Here is a 25,112-nt window from a genome sequence, read left to right as displayed (position 1 = left end):
GCTGTACTCTGCAGAGAGGTCACAGTGATCTCCCAAAGCACTGTGTGGGGCCCAGGGGTCTGTCTGCAGGAAGCTCCTTGCAGGACCTGTGGACTGTATCATATTGCACTTAACACAAAGACTTCTGGTCCTGAAAGTGGCCCTTGGGCATTGATGTACTGTAACAATTAAATAATGACAGTAATAAAACTTGCCTATACAGTTGTGCGCATTTCATGCAAGCTGAGAAGGCACCATAAATAAAGCAGTTCTTCCACCTTGTGGTTACACAGACAACTACTGGCAGAGAGCTGAATACAAACACTGCAGCTAAAAAGACCTAGCCCATGGTTATTGCTGTCCAGGACCCCTCTGGCAGACTGAAGCTACAAATATGAACTAGCCTTGTTTTGCAAGATGAACATCCATGTGTGCACGTGTGCACTCACACACGAGTGTATAAACAATAGCTTTGTAATGACCTCTGCCCATCCCAGCCTACAGCGTCTCTGAGACCAGGATCCCAACAGCTGGAAGGATTCCTTCATCCTCCCTGCTAAGGAAAGGCCTTTACTCAGTGCAACAGGCAATTCTTGACATACTGATAAAATGTACTGGTGTGGGAACAGGGCGTGAGCAAGTCACAGACGTGAAAAATGTGATTTCTTCAGTGAGAGGTTGTAGCTGGTTTCTGCAAGCAATGACTAGAACAAAAAGGAACCATTTAAAGGAAGACACAAATTCATCTATGCTGGTCTTCCCATTTCTACTCTCTGCCCCATTTTCTGCTTTTTACCTCTGTCTATTGAAGCAGTCATGTAGTCTTTGCTGCTTGCATTAGGGTACAATTCAGCACAATTAAGTCCAGCATCTGTAGTCAGCTGCTACAGAGCAAAGCTTGATTTGAAAAGCAGTAATTAAATGTCAGCTTTGCACTAATGCAATAGAGGTATATTGAGATATATAATTTTGCACTAAAGGCTGAAGATTTGCACTTTGTGAAACAGTGGAACACGCTGGCTAAAAAATTTCAGTGTCAGTAAGTGCATACTAATCTTTTTAATGGTCCTAAATTACTAAATTATGTCTGAAGCAGGATTAGCTTGGTTATATAAGAGAGACTGATTTGGTTGGAAGAAGAATAGCAAAACATGAAAAGAACAAGCTGTTTTAAATCTACGTCTGCCTCTCAGATGTCGCTGTTCTCTAAAGAGCAGTTTATTAATTACATGCTATCCTCCTCCTCTTCATCATCATCATTCCAGTTGTACCAGCTGGCACCACTCCATACACTGAGTTCTCTTGTGGTAGTAGGTGCTTCCAAAACAGTGTAAAAATCAGCGCTAGTGTATAAAATTCCATTTATGTCACACTCTGCAATTGGCTGCAAAAAGAGTTCCCCAGGATAAACTGTCAAGATCAGGGAGTCATAACAGGCCAAAATTTGACTCAGTGTCTCACATGGCTTTACTGTAATAACGCCCCAAGAACTGTATCTTCAGTTTCTTTTGCTCTTCACTTCTACAGAGTGACACCTGATTATACAAAGGAGCTGAACTTGTCTCCTCTTCATGTATTTTTTTACTGTAGTTGGCATAACAGTTTCTTTTTTCACTGTAAGTTCCAAGGAAAGCTTACTTTCAGCAACCATTTTTCTACCTAGAACTGAACTTCAATGGCAAATTGCACTTGTACAACTGTACCCTCTTCACCCAAAATGTGAAGTTGTTCAGGCCCAGAATGGACAAAATAGAGAGGTAGGCAAAATCTAATGAGTTTTCATCCTCCCTAAGTAGACAACTCTATGTAATTACACATTTTTTTTACAGTAGAGAACCAAATTATCTTATTGTCTAAAATTAAAAAAAAAAACCCAAAAAACAGGAACACAAGAAGTCTAACAGGTGAGCTATGCAAATAACAGCCTATTAAATACTATTAAATATTTTTCTCTATTCTTATGTCACAGACAAACTTTACCAGCACAAAAAGCATGTGTGACCACAAATTCTGGCATCTCATTGCATGCTTCTACCATCAATCCTGTGATCCCTGCTGTGCTTCCCTATCTAGACTGTTCTGTTGGGGTCTCAGACAGGCACAGGACTGAGCACACCAACTTCATGTGACAACAGCTGGAGTTCATTGTTGGGTGTCCCTTTTTATAGGGGCTCCAAATTTCCTGCACTCACACACGTGACTGGCCAGGGTCTCAGCCCTGCCCAGCTCCCTGGCCCATGGTGTGTCTGAATTCAGGGCTGAATGGGATTGGCTGGGGTTCCCTGTTTGCATTCGGATCCATCCCACCATTGCTCACCTGGGGACTGGTCAGTTATGGCCAAATTTATCTGGGCAGCCTCAGGCCGGCTGCAGCTGTCACACCAGACTTCCACAGAACCACTGCTGGCTCTCCCTTTTCTACTCATCAGCTCTGATAAACCAGCACAGAGTTCACACTGCTATTTTACCTTAATCTTATCAAACCAATTCTGCAAGACAGCATGTCAGTTGGAAAGCAGCTGCTTTATCTCTAATTAGAAATGAGTGGATTAAAACCAGTAATTGGATGTTTTGAAATGAGCAATCCTGGACAAGAACTAAAATATTCTCACACCCATTGGCAGATGTCTTCAATAACTCACAGACGAGATGCATGGTTTCAGAAGCCTGGAGAAGGGTAAATATATAGTGCAACAATAAAAGAAACAGTAAAAGAAAAAAAATTTATACGGGTATTAGGGCTGGTCTTTTAAATTAATCTCAGAAAAGTAGGGATTAAATAATCAGACAAAGCATACCTAAGTGCTCAGTAATCATCAGGGAGATTTTGTGGAAGCCATTACACGTTTCATAGAGTTTATACCCTGGCTTCAATTGCTTTCTATTAGCACCTCCACATGCTTTACTCATTCTCTTGACTTCTGTTTACCTTCCCTTTCAGACCGCTGATAACTCCCCCTGTAGAGGCCTGGAAAACACATGGGACATTCATCAAGTGGTTCTGGGAAAGAAACATCTCAAACCATTCGCCACTGTGAGCACGTTTCCCTTGCTGGTGCTGCTGGGTGACACAGTGACGTGTGGATGTCCCATGACTACCTTGACACTGCAGCCCAAAGCTCCACACGTTCACCAGTGTTTCATATTTTATTACATTTTTCTCGAGGTTCGGGATCCTGCAGATTCACACTGATCGGATCACTCCGGGATGCTGGATCTGGGTGTGTTACACACAGCCTCCGGCAGGCAGGGACTGTGGGACACTGACACCTGGAGCTGACATCAGACACCTAAAATACAGTATCTAGGCTGAAGCTGTCACCTTAGTTCCCTCTATAATCAATAGAGATAAATATCTCTGGGGGATGATTCATCTGATCTGAAAACTTGTGTGAGATAAGCAGAGTGATTTCTCCAGATATGTAAGGTAAGCAGAGTATTTCTCCACTTGTATCTCCATCGACCGTAGAGAACTGCCTACACACGTTTTAGATGGCCAAAGGCAGCTGAGGCATTTAGACAAAGCCACTCTTTATACTGTCTGATAAACATACTGTGCGGCAGGTGCAAGTAGGTTCTTATTGCAGAGCAAGGCCTACAAAATCCCACTACAGAAACACATAACCAGGAAACGAACTTTAAGTGTCTATTTATGTATTTATCTGTTGACTCTCATAAACCAGCGCTACGCTTTCTGGTAGCTAAAACACGCTGTTCCTCGACAGAAGCTGCCTCAAGAGCCAGCCTCACACCACACCAAGATGGCGGGAGACGCAAGACTACAATTCCCAGCAAGCCACGCAAAGACTTGGAGGATATCCTTCTCTCTGGCCGCAGAGCACGATGGGAGTTGTAGGCGGAGGGCGGCGCGGCCGAGGCCCGGCGCATGCGCCGCGGCGGCGGCGGACGCGGCGCGTGGCAGGAAGCGGAAGGGGGCGGCCTCGCTCGGAACCTGACGTGTCCCTCCCTGCGCGCCGCCGCTCGCTGCTGCTCGGCCGGCGCCGCCATGGGCAGTGAGTACCGGGAACCCCCCGCTTTAGCGGCTCCCGCTGGGCTTTGCTTCTCCCCTCTGGCTGGGAAAGCGCCGTCCCCGGGGTGGCAGCTCATCCCGGGGAAGGAGCTGGCGCCGTGTGCCCCGTGCCGGGCGCTCCGCCCGGCCCCGCCAGGCTGGGGGTGCCGGGCGCGGTGTGGGGTGGCGGGGGCGGGATGTCACCTGGGGCATGACCCTTGCAGGGACATTGCCAGAGGGAGTTACACACTGTGTCTGCTTCCCGGAGTGATCCGATCAGTGTGGATCTGCAGGATCCCGAACCTCGAGAAAAAGCTGCTTGGAAAACATCTTAGTCGATTGCTGTATTATTGTAGATGCTGCAGAGACCTTTGATTTGCGTTAAATTGAGTATCGCGGTCCAGTGTAACTTTTCAGACATAATCGTTTGAAATGAAGAAAATATCTTTTGTGGGCTGGTCTTAAAGCGTTACTAACTTGCCGCTGAAGCTGCAGCCTTCCATGAAAAGGTGGAAAGGCAGAAGTAATTTCAGTTCTGCACTGTTGTACTTTTCTTAGTTCAGATCAGTCCAAAATACGGGTGCAGCCTTAGATTTGTCTTAGCAGATTGAGAATTAACTCTTCAAGTTCAGATCTCTCTACTTATGGGAGAACTTGTGACTTTGCAAATCTCCTCTTCATTACATGCTTATTTTAAAGACAGACTAATGATACAAGGATGTGTCTTTTTGGCTAGGAGGGGTTCATGGCATGAGATGTTCTATAGACTAACCTAAACTGATGCTTCTGAATTGCATGGGTAGGAACTGTTAAGCTGTATGGCCCAAAAATGTTTAGGAATTCTTAAGCTGCATGGCTCAAAAGTAATATATATACAATACCCAAGGCACTTTTTTCTCTAATATCAGGCTAGGGAGAAACTACCATGAAGTAGAAGTTCAGGGGTATTGACAAAGTCACGTAAAGCAATGACAGAGGTTTTTTGGTGCTGTCAGCTACTTGGTGAAATGGGAAAATGTTTGAATTTCTTTAATTCTGTTCCCAGTCCATACTGTACTTACAATGTGCTAGCTCAATCTCTGTGTAATTAGAACAGATAAGAATTTAATAATACAAAACACACCTCCAACCAACCAACCAACCAAAAATTCCCCAGAACTGGGACTTTTATTATATAAAGTTCATGTCCAAATTCAATTCAGCTTGAGCTTTTTCCAGTGTTGGATGAATCTGTGTGTTCACTTTGTCTTTTAACTTATTTCTATACAGTAAAATTTCTTGAAGTGATCAAGCCCTTCTGTGTTATATTGCCTGAAATTCAAAAGCCAGAACGGAAGGTAGGTTAATAAAATTTTCTTCCTAGGTTTGAATTTGTGCGATATAAAATGTTCAGAGTTGGCATTTGTGGGATTTGGTGTTTCTTCCCTATGGGAGAATGGCAGTTTTAGGTACAGTTGTTTTCAGTGGAGTGCATGTGTAGTGCATCTCATGTGAAAGTGTTTGGGCAGATTTGTTTATGTCAAGCAGTGCATGGTGGCATGTTGAAGGCAGTACAGACTGAAGTGTAAATTAGAGTAAGTTAAACCAGCAACTTGAAAATCTTTGCTTCATAATGTTTAATCTAAGGTTATTTGCTGAGATAAGCTGCTCCCTATAACTGTTTTTTTTTTCTCATCATAAGCTCTTACTCATGAAAATGTAAGACTCATTTCTGTGGAAGTACTAGAATTACCTTGCATTGACATAAGCTTGTTTATTTGGATTAAATTTTGAATAAAGCTTTGTAGCTTTCCTTGGTCTTATGTGGGATGAAAGGGATGAACAGTACGTTATTTTCTTTAGGGTGTTCTGCTTTGTCCTTCCACAAAAAAATCAAGTGTGCTGTATGAAAATTTGCTTGATGGACTAGGTCTTGTTATCTTGACATCTTTATCATTTTTTGTTGGTGTTTGGTTTTGTGTTTATTCCCTTTAGATTCAGTTTAAAGAAAAGGTGCTATGGACAGCTATCACACTCTTCATCTTCTTAGTATGCTGCCAGGTATGTTTCCTTCCCTGTTCAAGGAAGAGCTAAAATGTTTAAAGCATGGTCTGAAGTCTCTAATTTAATCTCTTGTTTGGAAATGCAGATTCCCTTGTTTGGCATTATGTCATCAGACTCTGCAGATCCTTTCTACTGGATGAGAGTGATTTTGGCATCAAACAGAGGTATGGCCAGACTTCCAGGAGGGCATTTTTTTTTAGCTTGAATCGTAATGGTTTTGGACTTGGATTCTGCTCCATTGTAATGAATATAAAAACTGAAGTGGAGAGAGAAAAGAAATTTTTCTGTATTATTTAAAGTCATGAACCAGTGTGGCATTGGGAAAGGCACAACTTTATGGACAAAATTATGGTTTACTGTGTGCAGTCTATTATATGTACAAAAATTGAGGTGGCTTTTTTTTTTAAACAGTTCCTAATTATCTGCACTGCTGCTGTTGCAATTTTCAAGATTTGTGATTTGTGTTTCAAAACCATCTTTCCGGAGTGCTGTGGTTTCTTGGGTTACATCTTTGAGTCTGTCACACAGAAGGTTGAAATGCATAGTAATTTTTATAAATTTCAGTTTCTTGTAGAGGCTTTCTAATGCAGGTATGAAGGTTAAAATTCATGAGTTTACATAAATTTCTGTTTCTTGGGGAGGTTTTCTAATGCAGCTATGAATTAAGAATGATGACAGTTTCTTCAATTCACTTTCTCATTCTATATAATTCGAGCTAACAGTTTATATCATACTTTGTTTTGCGCAGAGTAAATCCATTTATGACAGCAAAGGTCTTTCTCAGTGAATACAGTATTTTTGAGGTTCTGAGGAGTACTGCGTATCAAACTGACTTCTAAAAAACTTGTAGTCATTGATAACTTCTACATTTATGGAGATTGAGAGTTTTAGATCTCTATTGTGATGTAAAGGTTGATAAAAACTAACTTTGAACTTCACTGGTTTTCCTGTGTCTGGCAGGAACATTGATGGAGCTGGGCATTTCACCCATTGTCACTTCAGGACTCATCATGCAGCTCTTGGCAGGTGCTAAGATAATTGAGGTTGGTGACACCCCAAAGGACAGAGCTCTCTTCAATGGAGCCCAGAAATGTGAGTAAGAGCTCATGTTAAACACTGCTGGTTTAGAGTATCTTGCCCTAACAGTGGAAGGTGTGAATTTACCATGGGATGAATGGTGCAGTTGGACTAGAGGGTTTCTGTCATGATGTGTGTCATGTCCTGCTGCAGACACCTGTATTTCATTGGTCTTTTACTGGCAGCTCTCTGCCTTGTTGGCTGTTAAGCTTCTGAGAGGCGTGGAAAGGAAAAGTGTCAGTGCAATTGGCATTGCTGCTATAATCTCCCCAGATAAGTGAAGCAATGTAGACTGTGGAGAATCAACTTTTGAATGGTGATGGCCAGTGTTAATCTGAGTATTTCATAGTTAGTACAACCAACATTAAGATGTTGGTTGTAGCTGTTTATACCTTGCAGCTCCAGGCATGGGCCTTTCTCATCACTAAGGGGTCTCTGTGGTCATTTGATGATGACTTCCAGAAAAAATTGTGTGTTTTGTAGCTGTTTGATGCTGTACACTATTTAATGATATGTGTACTGGAAAAAATCATAAATTGCTATAGTAATATCTTAACACCCTCAGAGTTTTTCAGTATCTAAAACAGCCTTTGGTAACCAAACCTACTTGCTCTTAAGTGCATTTGTTTCTGAGCTATCTGTATGTAATACTATTAATGTGTGAAAATTCTATTTTCAGTTCTGAATTTCTGACAACAAAGTTAACTTGCTCTTGAATTTAAAGGTCCCCTGACTTCCCAAATGTTGTGGTTTAACCCCATCTGGCAACTAAGTATCACACAGGAGTCTTGCTTACACTCTCTCCTGTGGGAAGGAGAGGAGAATTGGAAAAAATAAAATAAAACTCATGGGTTGAGATAAAAAACAGTTCAATAACTGGTACAAAGTACAATATAACAATAACAACAACTGTAACAAAAAGGAGAGAGAGAAATAAAATCTCAGAGAAACAAGTGATGCACAATACAATGCTCACCACCTGCTGGCGGGTGCCCAGCCAGTTCCTGAGCAGTGATCCTGGCCAGGCCCCCCAGCTGGTATGCTGAGCCTGATGTTCCATGGTATGGAATATCCTTGTGGCCACTTAGGGTCATCCTAAGTCCTGGTCATGCTCCCTCCCAGCTTCTTGTGCACCTGCTGGCTGGCAGAGCAGGGGACACTGAGAAGTCCTTGACTTGGGGTATGCACTGCTGAGCAACGACTAAAACAACAGCACATCAGTCTGTTATCAGCATTATTCTCATGGAAAACCCAAACCACAGCACTCTACCAGCTACTGCAAATAAAATTAACTATCTCAGCTGAAACCAAGATGCTCTACAAAGAAATTATTTCTGTTTCTCTAATTACCCGCTGACATAAATATCCAAATACATATACAAATACATACTTTTTCTTTTTATCCTGTAGTGTTTGGAATGATCATCACCATTGGACAGTCGATTGTGTATGTAATGACTGGAATGTATGGAGACCCATCTGAGATGGGTGCTGGCATCTGCTTGCTTATCACAATCCAGGTAAAATCTAGTCTTCTCTACTTGCTTTTCCCCTGAAAGGGTAAAAAAAATCAGCTTTATGGACAGGCTGTCCCTCATGCAGAGAAAAAAAGGCCCAAGTGTACCTGCTTCTTCTTTTTTTAACAAAATGAAAAAGACATGGAGCTAATGCTGTATTTATTTTTTTTTTTTTTTCTGTAGCTTTTTGTTGCTGGTTTGATAGTTCTGCTCTTGGATGAGCTACTCCAGAAAGGATATGGTCTTGGTTCTGGCATCTCCCTCTTCATTGCTACCAATATCTGTGAGACCATTGTGTGGAAAGCATTCAGCCCCACCACAGTGAACACTGGGCGAGGTAATATGGCACAGTCTGTTTTCTTTACCAATAGCTTCTACAAAAGGGGAACATCTTTTTTTTTTTTCCTTTTTTTTTTTTTGCACTGTTAACTTAATGCCAAATGGTGTTGCTACCATCTTGGCTGTGTAGTAAAATTTGCTAATGCAGTAAGTGCTGCTGTGCAGAGTGCAAGCACAAAGACATTTTTTTCTCAATTTGTAGTATCTCACAATACATTTACTGAACTTGAATGTCTTACTTTCTTACAATGCCTTCATTAAAAGTCAGCAGTAGTAGACTGCCATTGTATTATGGTTTCTGCCTAACCTACTGACCAAATATTAGCTGTTCTTTCTGCTTCTTGCCTTTTTTACACTTTGCCTTAAAGTCCTTATTCTCCAAACTCCACTGAAGATGATCCTGTTTGCTGCTGTATAGTAGAAAACAGAAGTGAGGTTATGCTATTTGCTTTAATCTGAATAGTAACTTGTGTCTCAACCACAACTGACACTAGAAAGTCTGATGCTTCTCTGTAAGTTTACTTTTTTTTTGATCAGGAGGAGTAAAGAAAGAACTTGGTGCTTGTCATTGTTTCTAGAGACAATAAAGTTATCCCATGCTGGGTTATGATTTAGTTTCTAGACCACTACAAGAGGATTTAAAAAAAAAAAAAAATTGTGGAAATAACATAGCTGATACGAAGGGTGACAGTATAAAAACCTGAAATATGCTCAAGATGCAAAAGACCAGAGAAATCCCCTTCTGAATCCTGTAGTTGAGAAGTATGCTTAATGGAACAAAACACTGAAGCTTAGAGATAATAACATCTCACTTTTTTCTTTTCCTTTCCAAGGCATGGAATTTGAGGGAGCCATCATTGCTCTGTTCCATCTTCTGGCTACTCGCACGGACAAAGTCCGAGCTCTTCGTGAGGCCTTTTACCGTCAGAATCTTCCCAACCTGATGAATCTGATTGCCACCATCTTTGTCTTTGCAATTGTCATTTACTTCCAGGTCAGTTGGAATAATGAGGGTTGTAAAACTGTATGGAAGTAGGTTTGAAATTTGCCTCCTTCTACAAGAAATTATATATTCACAAGGCTCATTTTCATACCTGCAACATCTTGATGTTCATTATGCACTGCCTTCTCTTAATCAGTTTCCACACTTATTGTAGTCATGCAGAAGACTTGAGACTTAGTTTGGTCTCTGAAAAAAGAAACAAAAAAAAAACCAAATAAAAATACCCCAGATGCATGTGTACATGTGATACTGTCTAACCCAAATGCTATTGCTTTTTACTGAGAAATACTTTGAAGATTTTAGGCCTGTGAGTCTCTTACTGTTTGTGGCTGAAGAATATAGGAAATTTTAATGTTTCTTTTCCTGGATGCTTTGTTCAGTCTTCTTGAAACTTCAGATTCCTTCTGATGTCTAAATCTTTCATCCCTTATTGTGTGTGGGTGTTGTGTTTAGACAGCCATGCAGGTTTGCAGACCCTTTGCAGAAGGGTTCTCATGGAGAGGAGAGCCCTCTGGGCAGAATACTTGTAATTGCACAAAATGATTGCAGATTTCTTCTGTTGCCATCAAGGCCTTGCACTTGCAATTTATGATCTCTGGCATGGGCTCATGTCCAGATGTAATGGGAGACTTTCTTCTGAAAACTTTTCAGGGCTTCAGAGTGGATCTTCCTATCAAATCTGCTCGCTACCGAGGCCAGTACAACACCTACCCTATCAAGTTGTTCTATACTTCCAACATTCCCATTATTCTCCAGTCTGCCCTGGTGTCAAACTTGTACGTCATCTCCCAGATGCTTTCTGCCCGCTTCAGTGGCAACTTGCTGGTCAGCCTGCTGGGCACCTGGTCTGTGAGTATTCCTTCTCATCTTGCATACGTCTTTACAAGGGCTCCATTGAAATGTGAGGTTAGAGAGATGGTCTCTGAATATTAAGACACACTTTGATAGATGGTCATGCACACTGAAACTCCTAAATTAGTAATTTTTTTTAATTAATAGTAGCATATGAGGCTTGCTGTAATGAATGTAAATGTGTGTGCTGCTGCAGTAGTAATGATGCAGAGTGACACAAAGGTGATACAAACTTTTCTAAGACTTGGCATAATGGCCTAAAAGTAGTGAGAAGATTGGTGACTGCTTGCTTCATTCTTCCAGGACACATCATCTGGAGGCCCTGCTCGTGCTTATCCAGTTGGTGGACTCTGTTATTACCTGTCACCTCCAGAGTCCTTTTCTTCAGTGCTGGAAGACCCTGTACATGCAGTTGTTTATATTGTATTTATGTTGGGCTCCTGTGCTTTCTTCTCTAAGACATGGATTGAAGTCTCTGGCTCCTCTGCCAAAGATGTAAGTTTAAAATGACAAATTGTCATTATAAGCTCACATGATGAAAACAGATGGGCTGTTTTAAGAATAAGACTGACTTTCTTCTGAAAAGCTGTTTTGCTGGTAATCCTGTTGGTAATATTCATTGTTTATGTAAACAAGGACTGTGTCTTTTTTAATTGAGAAAGACAGAATGGGGGTAATTTTTTCCTGTTTTCTTTACTGCTTTTTCAAAATATCATTAAAACTTAAATTGCTTTCATTAGAATTAGGACATTTAGAACATAGACACGTGATCAGTGTGAGAGCAGGAAAGGTAACAGGAGAGGTAGAAACTCTTTCAGTGCCACATGACAGGTGCACTGTGTGCAAGGCAATTGCCACTTAAAAACTTGCAGGTAAAGCTCTGCCAGCCATTCCTGACACAGAGTTCTGAGCTACCTTTGCGGGAAAATTACCTAGAGCTTGTTATTTTTCACTTGAGAGCACTGACAGTGGAGAATATAGTGCAGTGCATTAATGTACCTGAGGCTAGCTTCTCAAAAATTCCATTTGCTACAGGATATTTAACATTTAGGAACTAGATCATCCTGAAATTGGAGTTGGAAAACAAAATGGAAAACAGCTATCATTGTGGTATATTTGTATTGTGTGGTTTTGGGTAGAAGGTGAAGTTTGGCAGCCATATGGAATGGTTTTAATCCATTATTTAACAAATAAGTAATTGCACAGTTACTGTAACAGTGTGAGCACTCTCTTGTTTTGGACTTGCATCTTGCTTCTTCTCAGGCATGCAGGGGAGCACTCACGGCCATGTACAATCAGGTTTTTATTTCAGAGTAAACCAACAGATAGTTTTTAACACTTTAGTATTTTTTCCTGACTCTAAGTAAAATTATTTTAAGTTCATGCAAAAAAAGTCAGAAATGAAAGTTGATAAATCATTACTTAAATGTTCACTGTGTAGAAGAAAACTGGCAGCTTACTCATCTGAAGGTGTGTTTTCTCAGTGCATGGAGTAAGTGATGAGCACCTTTATGTTCCCCTGCTAGAGTTTGTTATCCACAGTTGTTAGTAAAGTGTTTGCAGGGCTCTGCTGTAACCCTGTGCAACTGCAGAAATCCAGTTTAAGAATAATGTTCCAAGAAGGGATTCTAAATCTAGTTTCTAGTGTGGCTCCACAGAGAAATAGTTGACTCAACTGAAAGCAGGAAAGTGAAATGGAATTAACACTTCAAGGAATGGTTTTGCAACATCTATGAAATCCTCATCAGGACAAGGGTAGATGGCAAAACATGGATTGAATTAGGCGTATGAGAGCCTACCAGTATCCAAATTTTCCTTTCCTCAGTAGGACTAGAACTATCCAGAAAGCTTTGTATAATTGACAGGTAGAAGAGTGCCTGTGACTGTAATTTATCTGAAGTTAAAATACTGGATATTTTTAACTCAGATGAATAATGTAAAACACAATCCAAAACTTTAAGCAATACAAAAAGCACCCAACCCCACCATCATTTACTGAAATGTCTTGCTTCTGTTTTCCCACAGTACTACATTCCATGGCCTTGGTAAATGACACTAAAGTTACTTGCTCCATTTCTTGATTCAATGCAGGTTGCCAAGCAGTTGAAAGAACAGCAAATGGTAATGCGAGGCCACAGAGAAACTTCAATGGTACATGAACTCAACAGGTGAGCTACACATTCACTGGCTGTTCATGCAAAGTGTTATGGGCAAACACATGGCAAAGTTTGCTTTGACTTCCATTTTCTAGATCCTAGAACACAGATATTATTTCAGCTCTGATGTTGCATGCATGAGACATAGAACGTTATCTCATTAATGGAAGACTTGTACAGTACAGCTTATTTTTGCCTTGCATTTAAAGAATCTGCCTTAAATTCTGGACCTTTTATTTTCCTATTTTTTCATTCACACATTCTTCTCAGGGTATCTAATAGTTTCAGTGTACTTCACTACTTCAAAGTGACTCAGAAGTATTTTCCTACTGTAATTTTTTCTGTATTATTAGCCTTGAGTAGTGTTTTCATGCAGACCTTACTTCTAAAACAGTTACTTAAGTCTCCTAGATGCAGAGGTGGGCAAGGGTTGATGTGTTCAGATTTTCAGGTTTAAGGGTAGGACCTGTGTACCCTTTGTGTTACAGAAATGTTATTGTACCTTTGGATTTCAGTCATCTACACACAATTTGAAGAGCCAGTAGCCATAAGTTTAATATTTGTGAATAATTACATGGTGGACTGTAATACCTTCTCCTTTTAGTGCAGCATTTTTTTCTTCTCCAGTCAGGCTGAGCATTTTATTTCCTTAACCCAGTGTACTGGCATTATTGCATGTTCCTTACCTTTGAATGCAGACCCACAAGAGAAGAGAATATTCTGCCATTGACTTTTTTGTTACTATCCTGAGCAAACTCTAATGGCCCCTTTTCTGTTCTCATTTCATATTTTACAGGTACATCCCTACAGCTGCTGCCTTTGGTGGGCTCTGTATCGGTGCCCTCTCTGTGCTGGCAGACTTCCTTGGGGCAATTGGCTCTGGAACTGGAATTCTGCTCGCTGTCACCATCATTTATCAGTACTTTGAAATTTTTGTAAAGGAACAGAGTGAAGTTGGCAGTATGGGAGCTCTTCTTTTCTAAACCTAGCTTCTCATGGACACAGGAAAGAGAGGAAGGACATTCTCAAAGTGTAGCCAGTCAGGGGAAAAGAAGTATCATAAAGTTGATAGTGTCATTCTACAGAAACACATATTTTAATAATGTTTCCAAAGCACATTCCCTTATGTTCAAACTTTTCTAGCATACTGTTTGCATTTTATAAATTGATGAGGAAGATGTGCAAAAAAATTTTTTAAGAAAATTGTTTTTTAATTATGTGTTAGGAGAGTCAGCTTTCTGACTTGGATTTAGTTCAATGACTCCTGAAATTTTTTTGAGCCCCTTTTACGTTTAGAAACCTGAAGCCTTTACAGGTTTTAATTAATGTTTGTTAAATGAATATTTGGAAGGGATTTTTTTTCCATTTAACTTGTTTTTGCAGCTCCTTTGCAGTAATGGTGAGAAAAACCTCTCTATCATCTATCTGAAGTTCCATAATTACGGTTGTAAGCACAAACGGTGTTTCATGTGTTCAGGGGTTTTTTTCAGTATGGCAGATTTGAAAGGCAGGTGTTTCTTTTTACTAAATGGTATCTCTAATTCCAGATGTTTTGTCTTGTAATTACTACACTAGACCTTGTCAGATGTTGAGTATTGGCTTGAGACTGTTTTCATGTTTCTATGTAAGAAAGGAATGTGTCCCTTCCCACCACCTCTCCTCTGCAAGCAGAAAACTCAGGTAAATCCAGATTCTGCCAGAACCTGTGCCTAAGAGTTGCTACTTTGAAACTTGGTTAAACTGACTTTGTAAAGCCTTCTAATTAGTCTTTATTGCCATTAGTGGCTGCACTTCTAGTTTTGATGCTGGCTGAAAGGAATGAGTGTTATGGCTGCTTAGATGCAAATCTGCTTGTGCTCTTAGCTAGAGTGAAGTTTCTCTCCCTGATAATGAATTCTGGTCTCGTAGCAATCAGGATGTTATCTGATTACTCATATCTAGTGAATTTTGAGTCTCATTACCACAAAAGAGTGGAAAGAATGGATGTTACTTGTCTGTTTCTGTAGATCTAGATACGAGACCCTTGTCAGATAACTCCACTAAGGGGCTTATGTAGAAGGCTTTTCCATCCTATAATCTCATGGATTTGAGTGGTACATAGGAAAATACTCTTACAGAAGTGTTTGGATTCCTTTTTTGAAGATCACGCCTTCAAACTGAAGAGTTTACAGTTAAGGCTGTAATGGACCAGAATAAAAATTTTCCATTTTAATTTAGGTTGTCAGTACTGATCAGGTGCCTAGGACCAAATGCAAATATTTCTGTATGAGTCTTGTAAATACACTTTTCCTCAATCAGTATTGGACAACATGGAAACCAGAACGAGGAGTTGTAATGCTGGAACTTTTCTTTACACTGCATCAGCATGCCTTCTGTGTGTTCTTGCATGTTGGGCAGAAAGTATGTGAGTCACAGTTCCTGCTGGAGTGTTGGGACTCTGTTACACACCCAAGGAGCACAGATGATATCCAGAAACCCTTGTTACTACCCTGAGCTCAGGTACCAAATACGTGGGAAATCTGCAATGTGGAATGAGATGCACCTATCAATGAAAGTCAAATTCCTGGGGTGAGGATCACGATTGGAAAAGGAATGAAAGAATTGGGATGAAGTATCCATGAAATGATCACTGTCAGCCATTCACTATGATGTCACACTACATTCAGTCATTTTTCTGGTTTTCATAAAGTACTAGTGCACCGCAACACAACTGTGATGTGAAATGGAGACAGTTACAAAGTAGCATTAAAAGGAGAGGGAAAGGGTTCTGATACAAATCTGCTTTGGGGATTTTTTTTTTTTTTTTTTTTGGTTGTTTTTCCTGGAAGCCCAATACAAACTTTGTTTTGATATGAAAGACTCCACTTCTGTGCATGCTGCTCTGGCTGGGCTGGAGCTGTACTTGTATTTTTGGTCATATCTGTTTGAACTGGTTGCAGTTTAGACCATTTGCTCTTCGGTGTCTAAGCAGCACTTGTTCTGTGCATCTGTATTATTATGGTCTAGTGGTAAATCTTTGTTATCAAACAGCTGTGTCCTCAAAGCAGGACTTGCTGGCCACACAGTGGATGTTCACAAAAAGAAATAATGCCTAAAAAATCTGCTTTATAATAAAATACATCTTTGGAGCTAGTGCTTGGCTTTTGGTGCTTGGATGCTGTTACAATTCTAACACTTGTAGAATAAGGTTACCTACCTATGAGACTGAGAAAGTGGTACCCTCAAAACACCTGATCAGAGTGTCAGTGTGAAATAAAGGCAATTTGTATGTGTTCCCAGGTCTCTCAGTAGTGGGTTGCCAAAATAACTGAACCTTGACCATTCCTTTGAGCTTTTCTGAGTTGCAGTTCTAAAGGCGCTGCACAAGTAAATAGAGGGTGAGTGGGGTAATGATGCATCACTATAACGAAAACTTTCCGTGGGAGATACAGTGCCACTACAGAGTAGTGTGATAATTGAGATGACAAAACTCAAAGCTGATGATATTCCCAATATTGTTTTGTCCTTTGAGTTTTTAAACTTAGAATGAGGAAAAATTTTGCCTTCCTCCTGAACAGCAATATCCCAGTACTTGAAAGAAAATTTACTTAAAATACTGGATCCAGCATCCAGTTACTGGATCGAGGAAGTTCAGCTACAGTTTTGGTTATGCTTGAAGTCACTCTAAACAGCAGCCTGAATTCTCCCTTGCTGTTTTATTTTTCACCAGGAAACTTGCATTGATGACTGTGGTTGCTATGGGAATATTATGTCATCACACATATGATCACAGAAATAAATGAGGTCCCCATACCTGTGATGAGTTATGTGCAAGAAAGCTGGATGAGAAGCAACACCAGGGCAGCATCTGACATCTTTCTGCTGGGGGTGTTTTGTGCAAAATTCTTTTCATGTCCTTTTCTTCTGCACTGCAGGTTTCATGTGAAAGTTTCTTTAGATTTGAGTGCTGGGTACTTGATTTTTGTCCCTTTTGTCATTATTCATGAAGCCTTAAAAATAATATGGTTTATTCTAGTTCACTTATTCCTAGGGCCTATTTCCATGTCATTTTGTGTTGTAATAAATCAGCCGGGACTCAGTTTCTTCATGCAGGAAAAGCCAAATCTTTATTGCATAGATAATATTTTATAGGATTATCAGAAGGCACCATGTTGAACTTAACTGGTCAGCAATACAGTGAAACTCAGTTCATTGCTCGAGAAGGGCTGCTGTACATGTCTATCAAATCTTCTTTCTCTAGATATGTTTACATATTTTCTTAACTGATTCTCATGGGACAGATCTATTGTTGATGCAGGTGCAGACTTGTTTTTCTCCCCAAGAATAGGTTGTGATGCAAACGAATTCTCATTCCCAAGGTTGTTTCACATGGGAACCTGGCTAACTGCACTTAGAAGTGGCAGGCCAGCTTGGCAATTTAGCAGAGCAAGGCCTGATTTCATAAGGCCTTTCTTTTATAACAGCTTTTACCTGTCTGCAACAATTTTGAGAATGGACTTTTTTTCCCTAATTTCTCAAACATTTTGTTGTTGGGTTTTTATATTTAAAAATAAATTAATTCCTTTAGGCTGCAACGATAAAGGTTATTGCTTTACTCTAAACGTTTCATGACTGTGCTCCCTTGACTTTTTCTGGGGATAACCCTGTCCCGTACTGTGAAACAGACTGATTTGTGGAACAGGCTTCTCAGCCAGCTTTTGGTAAAGGAGGAAGCCGAGCAGCCCAGTAAATGCTTTTCCTAAGTGTTCTCTCTTGCGAGGAATAACAAGGAATAACAAGCTTTAGGTGGCCCCCGGATCCCAGGGCTGCTCCCGAAGTGCTGCCGGGTGCTGAGCGCCTGCTCCAGCCCTTGCCACAGCCCGGCTGCCTCCCTCCAGCTCCGTGCGGGCTGCAGGCTTGCTCCTCACTGGAGAAGGGGCTCTGGGCAGGGAGGGACCCCGGTGACATCCCTGCTGTACCCGGTGTGCGCCCTGCCTGTCCTGCACCTCCCTTTCCTCGCCGCTTCTCTCCAGGTTTCTGCCGTGCCCCCCCAGCCTTCGGCGGCCTCCTGCCCCTGAAGGTGGGGTTGAGCCAGGGCGGAGAGCGCGCAGGTGCTGGGCCAGCGGCTCCGAACGGCTCCAGAACGACTCCGAAGGGCTCCAGAACGACTCCAAAAGGCTCCGAACGGCTCCAGAACGGCTCCAAAAGGTTCGGAACGGTTCCGAATGGCTCCAGAACGGCACCAAAAGGCTCCGAAGGTCTCCTCAGCTCCGCCGAGCCTCCCAAAGCTCCGAGGCCGGCCCGGGAGCCTGTGCCCGCCGGGTGGCAATGTTACCCTGCGAGTCAAGCACGGCAATCGGGATCAGGGAAAGGCGGATCAAATCTGTTCCCAATGTGTGTCCTTCCTTTTCCTTCGCTACTGTGCCGATGGGCATCGTACAGTGTAAAAAGTTCGGAGCAGAGTGTGTCAATTTATCTGTGCTTCCTGCGGCTGTGGCCAGGATTGGGGTTGTTTTAAGATGGATCGCTGAAAAGAATCTTTTAGAGCATTTCTAATGTTTATAATGTTTTCTAATACATTTCAAGCATGCTGGGTGCCAAGGGGCAGTTGCCATCTTCTGCCACTTAAGCCTAGACTGAGACAGTCTAAGGGATTGGAAAGAAGACGAGAAAAGAAGCATTTAAAACCAAAATCAATATTCTAAGCTGGGAACCTAATTAGTCAGTTAGACTTTAAGCTGCTGATTTATAATATGCTCCTGAATGGATCTGCTAAAATTGAAACTCTTCTGTGGGCCAGGTTCTAGCAATCCTCTGGCCGTTGCCAGCGTGGTTCCAGCCAAGCTGGCAGCGCTTGGCAGAAAGGAAATACCCTGACAATTGGCACCTCCTTTGGCAGCTGTGTCACAGGGGCTGGAGACTGAAGGAGCACAGACATGATACACTTTGTCATCGCACAGGGGGCTCTCAAGGTCAGAGATGGGATGCTGGCTCTGAGATATTTCTTGCTGAAGAACAGGAAGACCGAGCCAATTTCTCAGAAATAGAAATACCTGGGAGCTTAAAACAGAGGGAACAAATAGAACAGTGAGGATACATATTTTTAAGAAGCTGTTTCAGATATTTTTATATTGCTTTGAAGAAAATCAGGATACATGGCACATATAAAAAATCCCAGATTCCCCTTCTTAGATATTAAGGCTAAAGTGGATGGTTCCAAAAATGGTGTGAGCACTGCTGGGGAATATTAACTATCTGAAATCTCAGTCGAGTATTATCCACTTTAATCTTCAGTGTGTCTGAAGCTCTCTGATGCTCTTACAGCTCTAATGTGTCTCTTTATACCTGTGGTGTGAAGATTTATGAAAGAAAAATGCAGCTCCAGACATATAGGAACAGGGAACAGTGAGCAGAACATTCTGCCTGATTAACTTTGCTATATAAGTGTGATTTTTATTTTTGTTTAAATAGCTTTATCTTTTGGCAGTGCAAGAACATGAAATTGTTGTTGCTGCTGGATTCCCTAGGGCTGCAGAACTCTGCCTACTGCAGGTGAAGCAAGAGCTCCCTGTGACCCAAATGTGGTCAGTTACACAAGGATTTGGGATTACAGAGCTCAGCTGCAGAAAGTAACTGGTGGGTGTGTGGTAAAAGGCCATGAAGGAACTGTGGGAAGACGCAGTGCAGGAGCCAAGGCAGAGAGGGGATGTACCCTCATGAAGCTGGGATATTGTGGCATGATGTGCCTATACCTAAAATCAGTGTATCTGCAAATGCTCTTGAGCTTTGGGATTCTGAAGACTGCTGACAACAAATTATGAGTGCCTTGTGTGGCTGTGGATGGTGATTAAAATGCAGAGGGGCAGCTGCTTGCTGGATCTCCCCTGCCAGACAAGCCCAGAATACCTGTGTGCTATAGAAATCAATGATTTGTTTAACCTTGGTATCCCATACTGACCTCATGTTTCCTTTGCACTGTCCAAAGTTTTCTTTGTGTTCTGCAGATGTAGAAACTTGTAAGATAGGAAAGTGTGTTTGTTAAAATAATTCCTTTCCTAAGCACTTTTATCTTGGATGTTTGAGGATAAAGCTTAGACTGTTGATTTTTAACTTATTAGAAGAGTATTTTTTTAACCTGTCCCCTGTGCTTTGAGTGACTCTTGAAAGGAGGAGAGATTTATTGGGGGGGACATATTAATTTCCTCAAGTAGGTAGAAAAGAGCTGCCTCTTATCTCAGTGCTTCCCATTTCTTAAGCAGTGCAGGCTGGCGGAAACAAGCCAATGTTTGGGATAAGACTTATCTAATTTAGTGATGGAACACAGTACCACAAGCCAGGGAGTCTGACACTACTTTCTGCAACTGAGGTACATCAAAGTCATTTTTATTTAGGTTTAAACAAAGGTATCCACCTTTTTGTAGAGGATACCTGGAAGCTTGCAGGATCCATTAAACTGGAATGGTGACAGGGATATCACATGTGGAAAGAGAAGGGTTCTAGTTGCAGAGCAAATAAACTAAAAGCATTTTTATGAAGTGGGTTCTCATCTGTTACTTGTGTTGCAGTTGTTTGTTTTGCATGTGAGCTCTCATTTTTGTGGGTACTGACTGTAATTACAATATGATGGGGTTTTTTGGTTCCAAAAATTGTACACTCTGAAAAAAAACCTTTCCACTTTAAACTAAAAAAAAAAAAAAAAAAAAAAAAAAGTTGCAGAGCAGAAGTGTAGGACTGTCCCCAGTCCTACAGCTGATCATTACAAGAGTCCTGGCTCAAACAATGTCTGCCACCTCTTTAGTTGCCTCTTCCACCAGTGCTGTTTCTTTTTAAACCGCCAGAAGTGTTAACTCTGTAGTGACTGAAATGCAGATCCAAACTACATACGTGTATGTATATACAGTAGCTGTCTTTAAAACATAACTATCAGCAGTTAATTAATGAAATAATATCCTTAATTCTGTCCTTAATCCCAAAATCAGTGTGTGAGCAGTGAGCTCATACCTACAGGAGAATGGGGGTCTGAGAAGTGAGTGGTCCATGTGCCATCATGGTCATGTTTTCCTTTGTTCATGCAGAATTGCTGATACATCGTGGTCCTGATATTATTTCACCCTTGCAGAATATTTCTGCTTCTCCAGAGAGTGTTTCCTTTATGCATAATCCATTAAATGACGATCAGAGCTTTGAGTGCCGGCAATTCATCAAGTTTAACACTTCACTGTAAGAGAAGACAAAACCATTTCTCCATGGTTTTGGTTCTTAAACATAATAGCTATAAAATCGACTTAAATCTAGATCTTTTACCTAAACAGAGGTGACAGATTGATGCTATTGGGATTCTAAAAGGTGTTATTGGAGACATGAAGTTTCCTGCAGGCTGTTACATTGCTTCAGCTCAGGGAGCTCTGTGTGAGCATAACCAAGCTGCACCCTCTAATCATTAGGAAAAATGTTCTTTATTTAGCCCAGGCTCCAGCCCACAACTTGAAAGACCTGTGCAAAATCCTCCATTTTATTTCCTTGTGTTCCACAGGTGGATCTGTGCTGGGAGGTTCTTGCACAGAACAGGTATTTCTCATGTCAGAGCTTCAGTCCTTCTGTGGAAGTGACCTTTAGACTGTCCAAACATCACATTTCTGATAATAATGTGCTGCTGCAAATGTAAGCACGCTGGGGAGCACTCTTTTCCCCCACGTTCCTCTGTCATCTGAATAGATGCTGTTTTGTTCCACTACCGTGCACAGCCATTACTGCAGCAATAAAGTGCAGCTTTGCCTTTCTCTTGTAAATCCTCTGGCAGGAGTGTGATGTGGCTTTTGCCAAATACCTCTGTCAGAGGCTGGAAGAGCCAAGGGGTTTGAGGAGCAGGATGAATGCCCAGAGAGGTGGGCAGCAGAGGTCAGAGATGGCCTTTTTCCCCTGTGCACACACATCTGTCTGCTGGAAGGCACACGAGCTGCCAGATCAGATGGGGCACAGGAGCTTTGTGACCTTGTCCAACCTGACCTTTCGAAGGGTGTGAGATGAGCTTCACACAATTTGGTTTTGTCTTACAACAATTGCAAGAGCACTCGGCGATGTAAAACTAATTTGCTATATTTCTGTCTAAAAGGCTTAGCAATTCCTGGATGTAATTTTTTTATTTTCTCATTTGTTCCTATGTGTGTGTTCTGTTGGTCTGTAAATGCCATTTGATGAGTGCTTTCCTGCTGCCCTAGCACTGGTTGGGTGGGGTTGCCTGCCCTGATTCTGTGTGAGGGAAGGTGACTGGTTTTTCTGAAGCCAAGTGATGATATGTGTGGGTAGTCCTGGCAAGATCCTGCCTTCTGGATTGGACAAAGCAAATTCATCCTCTGAAAAAATCTATCCAGAGGGACAGGACCCTTTAGGAATATATAGTTATCAGTCTCTGTAATCTTAGGTGCCTATCACCTGTATCCAAGTTGTACAATACAGATGTCCAGAGGGGCTGGAGCCATTCAATAAAGCTGCTGCAATAGTTCTTTACATTAATACTGAGTGTGAACACATCATTCCTGCGGTCACTGCTCTGGAAAAGCATGTGCAGCTCCCAGACCTGGAGAGCATTGGGGATAATAAAAGACAGGCTGAAGCAGGGCTGAGGATCCTGACGGTCCCCATTTGGGACCCAGCAAAGGTAGTGCTGGGGAATTGTTTTTGGCTTCTGTGGCAGCATTTGGTTTGCTAGTTCCCAGTATTTACCTAAATATATTTTGGATTGTTGCAGCTCCTATTGTTTGTGATAAAGGCTTGGACAAAAGGTCTATTGATCAGGCAGTCCTGGCCATCCATCTCTGTCTGCCTCTCGAGACAGCTGGGCTGTAGTGGCAGTGAGGCTGCTGAGCTGCTGCTCTGCACCAGGCTGGCACAGAGTTGTGCTCCTGGGAGGGAAAAGGCATGAGGGCACCTCAGATCCCTTTGCCCTTCTCCCTACAGGCACACGAGAATCACTGTGTGAATACAGAGCGATGTGTGACAGGCTCTGAACCAGGCTCAAAGCTCATGATACTCTTGCTCCCATGGTCTGGTTTAGTAAGGAACTGTCTGCCAGGTTTGAATGCTCATGACATTCAAGCCTCACAGAGCAGAGAGATTATCAAAGAAAAAGTTCTGAATTTTATACAATTTTTTAAAAAAATTAAGTCAACTATTGAGTGGAGAAAATCTCGTGGCGGGAGGAACACCCCTGGGTTTCTTAGGAAAAGTGAAATATTTCTTGTAGTTATTGTTTGAGTTAAACTTTGTCTGCTTGTCTAATGAAACATGGTGTGTGGTGCAATTAGATAACACAAGGAAAATTTTCATATTTCTGGAATACTTGTTATTTCTTTTACTGTGTCATGGTCAAAATACAGGCCACATTAGAAATGAAATTGCATCTCATGCAAAGACTCTTGCACTGACAGAGAAATTATATACTTTTACTCCTAAAATAGGAGAGAATAACATATTGAAAATAAAAGGCATCAATATAATAATGTGTAATCAAAATAGTAATGTGTATATAGAAAAGGTTATATTTCATGGCTCTGAAGGGGAACTTACTTCCAGACATAATAATGCAGATACATAAAAACTTCTGTTTTGAAGAACGAGCTGGGGGAAAAAATTATGTGAGATTTCAATATAGATTCTTTTAAATGTAGTTAAGAGAGTACAATATCAAGGACTGACAGTAAAGTTGGCCAATAAAAAACAGGAGTTTTAGTTACCTGTTTTAACATGTAACAGCTCGAAGTATTTAGTAATTTTATAGGAGGCTTTCTTTTCAAGCACTGGAGTACAGAAGTAACATTATCACTTCAAAAATTAATGTATGCTTATACATTACCACGTGTTCCTAACCTTTGGAATTCATTTGGAAAGTGTTTTTCTCAGCTGAGCCCTCGCTGTGTTCTGGCTCCTCGTGTTGGCTGCTGTGAGAGGCGGGGTGGGTGTCCGGGTCCCGGGGCTCGGGGAGTGCAGCGGCTGTGCCCGGGCTGCTCGGGGAGTTTGGGGAAGGCCGGGTGTGTGTGGGGCAGGGCCGGCAGGAGCTGCAGCCCTGGGGGGGTTTGGGGAAGGCCGGGTGTGTGTGGGGCAGGGCCGGCAGGAGCTGCAGCCCTGGTGGGGTTTGGGGAAGGCCGGGTGTGTGTGGGGCAGGGCCGGCAGGAGCTGCAGCCCTGGGGGGGCTGGGGAAGGCCGGGTGTGTGTGGGGCAGGGCCGGCAGGAGCTGCAGCCCTGGGGGGTTTAGGGAAGGCCGGGTGTGTGTGGGGCAGGGCCGGCAGGAGCTGCAGCCCTGTGGGGGTTTGGGGAAGGCCGGGTGTGTGTGGGGCAGGGCCGGCAGGAGCTGCAGCCCTGGGGCGATGCCGAGCCCGGCTGCAGCCCCGGCCGCTTTCCACAAGGGCAGGAGCGGGGACAGGAGCCCCTGTGTCCCTCCGCAGGTGCCCACGGCCGGACCGGCTGATGAGAAGAGCTGAAGTGTGGAAGTCATTAACTCCACCCGCATGCAGAAATCGTCCCGTGCTCCCCCCAAAGGCTTCCCCGCAGGACGGAGCGAGGTCCTGGCTGCTCCCTCCTGTCCCCTCTGTCACCCCCTGCTCGCATCCGCGGGGCCGGGAGCGGAGCCGCCACCCATCTGTGGCCCGGGGACATCAGGGAGCCCTCGGACAAGGGGGACATTGTACCCGGGCTGGGGAGCGACAGCCCCGTGTCCCCACACACGGCAGCTCGTGGGCCCGGTGCCGCAGAGGTGTGGAGAGAAGCTTTGGTGGGAGTGAACCGTGACAGCTTTTGGCTGGTGAGGTAATTGAGGGGAACGGAGTGTTTAGAGCAGCATGACAAAGGGGGTCCAGGATTTGAGGTCCCCCATGCACACAGAATTGGAAAGCATGTGGCTGAGAAGGTGTCTAATACATATGGAATACATTGTTTGATTCATAACTTGAAGTAATACCTCTGCTTAGGGTTTTGGTGGATTTGCTTCTCTTCTCAATGCTTTTTCCCCCCCCTCTATTTGTTTACTGGCATTAGCTTCCTGGGAAGATGGTTGCCAAAGAGCCTGCTGCATTTCCAGGTGGTTCCTCTTTTTCTTGCTTTCTCCATTTCACCTTTCCACTCTTCCTTTCTCTTCCCCTTGTCTTGTGATGCACAACCTTCTT

The 25,112-nt window shown here is 42.4% G+C and overlaps 1 protein-coding gene across 1 annotated transcript; it reads left to right on the top strand.

Moving 5' to 3' along the window:
* The first annotated feature begins 3,846 nt into the window (after nucleotides 1–3,846).
* On the top strand, nucleotides 3,847–16,108 carry SEC61A1 (SEC61 translocon subunit alpha 1). The gene is made up of 12 exons (XM_058845041.1): nucleotides 3,847–3,992; nucleotides 5,258–5,325; nucleotides 5,963–6,028; nucleotides 6,117–6,195; nucleotides 6,992–7,123; nucleotides 8,519–8,628; nucleotides 8,809–8,962; nucleotides 9,798–9,958; nucleotides 10,619–10,816; nucleotides 11,123–11,314; nucleotides 12,911–12,987; nucleotides 13,772–16,108. The coding sequence occupies exons 1-12, from the start codon at nucleotides 3,866–3,868 to the stop codon at nucleotides 13,956–13,958; spliced, it is 1,551 nt and encodes a 516-aa protein (XP_058701024.1). The 5' UTR covers nucleotides 3,847–3,865; the 3' UTR covers nucleotides 13,959–16,108.
* Nucleotides 16,109–25,112: the final 9,004 nt, after the last annotated feature.

The sequence above is a fragment of the Poecile atricapillus genome, chromosome 9, assembly GCF_030490865.1.
Source record: "Poecile atricapillus isolate bPoeAtr1 chromosome 9, bPoeAtr1.hap1, whole genome shotgun sequence".
Taxonomy (NCBI): Eukaryota; Metazoa; Chordata; class Aves; order Passeriformes; family Paridae; genus Poecile; species Poecile atricapillus.
The sequence above is the reverse complement of the archived record's forward strand: the minus strand, read 5'-3'. Positions and strand labels throughout refer to the sequence as shown.

Bases quoted from the DNA above. Each gene is read 5' to 3' on its own strand.
- SEC61A1 (XM_058845041.1), top strand. From the start codon at position 3,866: ATGCGCCGCGGCGGCGGCGGACGCGGCGCGTGGCAGGAAGCGGAAGGG. The intron at 3,993-5,257 runs GTGAGTACCGGG...ATTTCTATACAG, and splicing joins GGCCGGCGCCGCCATGGGCA to TAAAATTTCTTGAAGTGATC. The intron at 8,963-9,797 runs GTAATATGGCAC...TTCCTTTCCAAG, and splicing joins CACAGTGAACACTGGGCGAG to GCATGGAATTTGAGGGAGCC.